This window comes from Zerene cesonia, chromosome 11, assembly GCF_012273895.1.
Source record: "Zerene cesonia ecotype Mississippi chromosome 11, Zerene_cesonia_1.1, whole genome shotgun sequence".
NCBI lineage: Eukaryota > Metazoa > Arthropoda > Insecta > Lepidoptera > Pieridae > Zerene > Zerene cesonia.
Genome location: NC_052112.1, coordinates 3722551 through 3725451, shown reverse-complemented (window position 1 = coordinate 3725451; position 2901 = coordinate 3722551). Strand labels below are relative to the sequence as shown.

General features: G+C 31.6%; 1 protein-coding gene across 1 annotated transcript; it reads right to left on the bottom strand.

The window, feature by feature from the left end:
• Positions 1 to 1154: 1154 nt before the first annotated feature.
• Positions 1155 to 2822, bottom strand: LOC119830311 (dynein light chain 1, axonemal-like). The gene is made up of 4 exons (XM_038353276.1): positions 2656 to 2822; positions 2187 to 2298; positions 1843 to 1989; positions 1155 to 1304 (listed from the first exon to the last, which is right to left on the bottom strand). The coding sequence occupies exons 1-4, from the start codon at positions 2808 to 2810 to the stop codon at positions 1155 to 1157; spliced, it is 564 nt and encodes a 187-aa protein (XP_038209204.1). The 5' UTR covers positions 2811 to 2822.
• Positions 2823 to 2901: the final 79 nt, after the last annotated feature.

The window sequence follows — 2901 nt, the reverse complement described above, 5'->3', positions numbered from 1 at the left end:
TCACCTATGGTGTAATATCATTATGGTTTTCGATACACGCGATTCTTATATTAAACCGAGTATCTAAATCAATTCTGAGGATAATGAAATGGCTTTTTAAATATAAAATGACCTATAAGAAAAAGTTTTACTCGGTAAAAAGTTTCTCTTCTCATTCTTTATTATCTATATTATCTTAAATCTTTATTATCTACTTTATATAAAACATATTTTTATGTAGAATGTAAATTATTTAAGCTTTACTTCAAGTTAGTTTATAGAATATTAACGCCTTATCTCCCAAAACTAGCAATTTTACAGAAAAATTGACAGGACGTTTATGCGAAAATTTTACAGTCTCCAAATATTTTTCCATTGCTATTTACCGTGAAATTAAAAATTAACAAGTTCTCAAAAAAATAAGGTAAAATTTTTTACAAATATTACGATATTTCAATATAGTAATAAGCAACATGATAATCTAATGAACTACTTTAAAAGACAATGCTTTTTACCCCATATAATTTAAAACCCTTCAAGTTTCATTCAACGCTATCATGTAGCAATAATTCAATCTCCGACAGATATATTGTCGTTAATTGATTTCCCCTCGACGTGCGTCTCTCAGGGCTCTACGAAGTTAGATAAATTCGCGCTATCCGTTTACATCATTAAATTTTATTAGAGGCAATACAATAGCAGAGCCATTGGGCGACTACAGAGAGGGACTTTTCCGCCGGCAATTGCGACCCTCGCCATTTCGTATTTCCTTTTGCCGCGAATTAATCAGGCTATTACGTCGGCTTTCAGACGTATGACGAATCGTAATAGTGGACGGACAACACTATATTGTATTGTTATGTTTCATGCGTGATTTCTTTTTATATATTTTTATCGTGCAAATAGCTTCAATAGAGCGACGAGTTTTAGTAGAAAAAGAATTTTGGTATTTGTTTTTACTATTTTCTACTTATATTTTGAAGTAGTTTGCGTATTAGATCAAAGTGAATGTGTTTAAATACACAAAATCATGGTGTAAAGGCATTTGTTTTGAAAGATAAATACAGTAAGGGAAAGGAACAACTTAAAATAGGTAATAAGAAAGTATTTAATTTGTGAAATAACTTAAAATAACTATTTAGGTACATATGAGATAACTACATTATAATAAAAACTTATTCAGTATCCCTTAGTATGGGAATGCCATCAAGTTTGGTAATCTGTTGCAAACGGTTGGAAGCCTGGGTACGCCAAGTGTCTACGTCAGCCATATTTTCACATAAAGGATTTCCAGTGAAAACCAGATCTCTTAGAGAGGAGCACTCCTGCAAAATCATTACCGTCATACTGTATTGATAGGTATGTATTGAATAAAATATTTATTTGATTAGAAATACAATTAATAAATATTGAAAAAATACAGGAATCTATATATATTAAACTTAAAGGTGACTGACTGACATAGTGATCTATCAACAATCCACTGGACAGATCGGGCTGAAATTTGGCATGCAGTAAGATGTAATGACGTAGGCATCCGTTAGGAAAGGATTTTGAGAAATTATACCCCCAAGGGGATAAAATAAGGGGATGAAAATTTGTACCACGAAAATTTATTAGGACCGCGCGGGCGAAGCTGCGACGTAGAAAAATGAAGATTGTGGGAAAGTTATTTTATTGGTAAGCCTAAGCATTTTACCGTAAGCCTTTGCATTACCTTAAAAATCCCAATACCTAATACATATTAATACATATAATATAAAGTGCTAAATGAAAGTCCTAGTTCTACTGAACCATATCTATTTTAAATAGCTTAAAATGTCCAGAGTATTCTAAATAAAGATGAAAAAGTGCAAAGCCTACCTGCAGTCTATTAAATTCAACCCACTCCTTGACAGCATTATTGGACATGTAAAGCACGCGTAGATTTTTCATAACACCGATTCCTTTCAGCTTGTCAATCGGATTATAACTTATCCATAATTCTTCTAATGTATCCGATACAGTTTCCTTACGCAATAAATGCATAATTTTAAAGAGAGCAAAAAATTTAATATAGATACATAACGGCAAAAAATTTAAACGATCGTGGTGACATGGTGAAGATTAGATCAAAGATTTGTAGGTAGCACACATAAAAATATGACATAAAATAGCAGTTAGTCATATAAATTTATATTTTACTATTTAATTAGCTAACGACTTACAATTCCAGCTAAGGTTTTGATATAGTTTCTACCCAACGATAAAATCTTTAGACTTCTCATACCAGCGATTCCTGCAATTTTATCTATCATGTTGGACGATAAACTTAATTTCCTGAAAAAGAAAAGTTCGATTCAATTGATTGAGCAAATTTTCCTAAGACCTAAGCCCTAAGCCTTAAATGTATTTTAACAACTACCTATGAGTTTGTTTTTATCTTTAAAATTGGTATATATCATGAACATGAACATGAACAATTGTTCAAATTAACATTTTTATGCTGAAGAATTCTTCAGAATATAAAAATTGATTGTCGAGGCAGTATTCGAATCTTCTTCTTTCACCTTATCTTAGTGAGACCTGACTACTAGCTACTTAAAAAATGTAGTTATTGTATCAAGATATGTACAAAATATATAACACTTTTATACCGTAATACATTTCGAATAATATCATATCAAAATAGCATACTCGCACGCAACTAGAGTGGAAAGTGCGCCATCCATCTTTTCAATGGGCGGCCATTGGAACTGTAGTTCTATAACTTTGGCTTCAGCAGCTGATTCACCGGTTTTCTTTTCCCAACGCGCGATAGCCTCTTTGCATGTTGTAGGTTTTAATGCCATTGCTCATAAGTGTTAATATATATTAATATATTGTGTTATAATGTCAAGTAACTAAATGTGAAACAAATTAGAAATCAGTTATGATATTGAC

Bases quoted from the DNA above. Each gene is read 5' to 3' on its own strand.
- LOC119830311 (XM_038353276.1), bottom strand. From the start codon at position 2,810: ATGGCATTAAAACCTACAACATGCAAAGAGGCTATCGCGCGTTGGGAA. The intron at 2,299-2,655 runs GTATGCTATTTT...TTTCTTTTTCAG, and splicing joins TCCACTCTAGTTGCGTGCGA to GAAATTAAGTTTATCGTCCA. The intron at 1,305-1,842 runs GTAGGCTTTGCA...ATGATTTTGCAG, and splicing joins TTGAATTTAATAGACTGCAG to GAGTGCTCCTCTCTAAGAGA.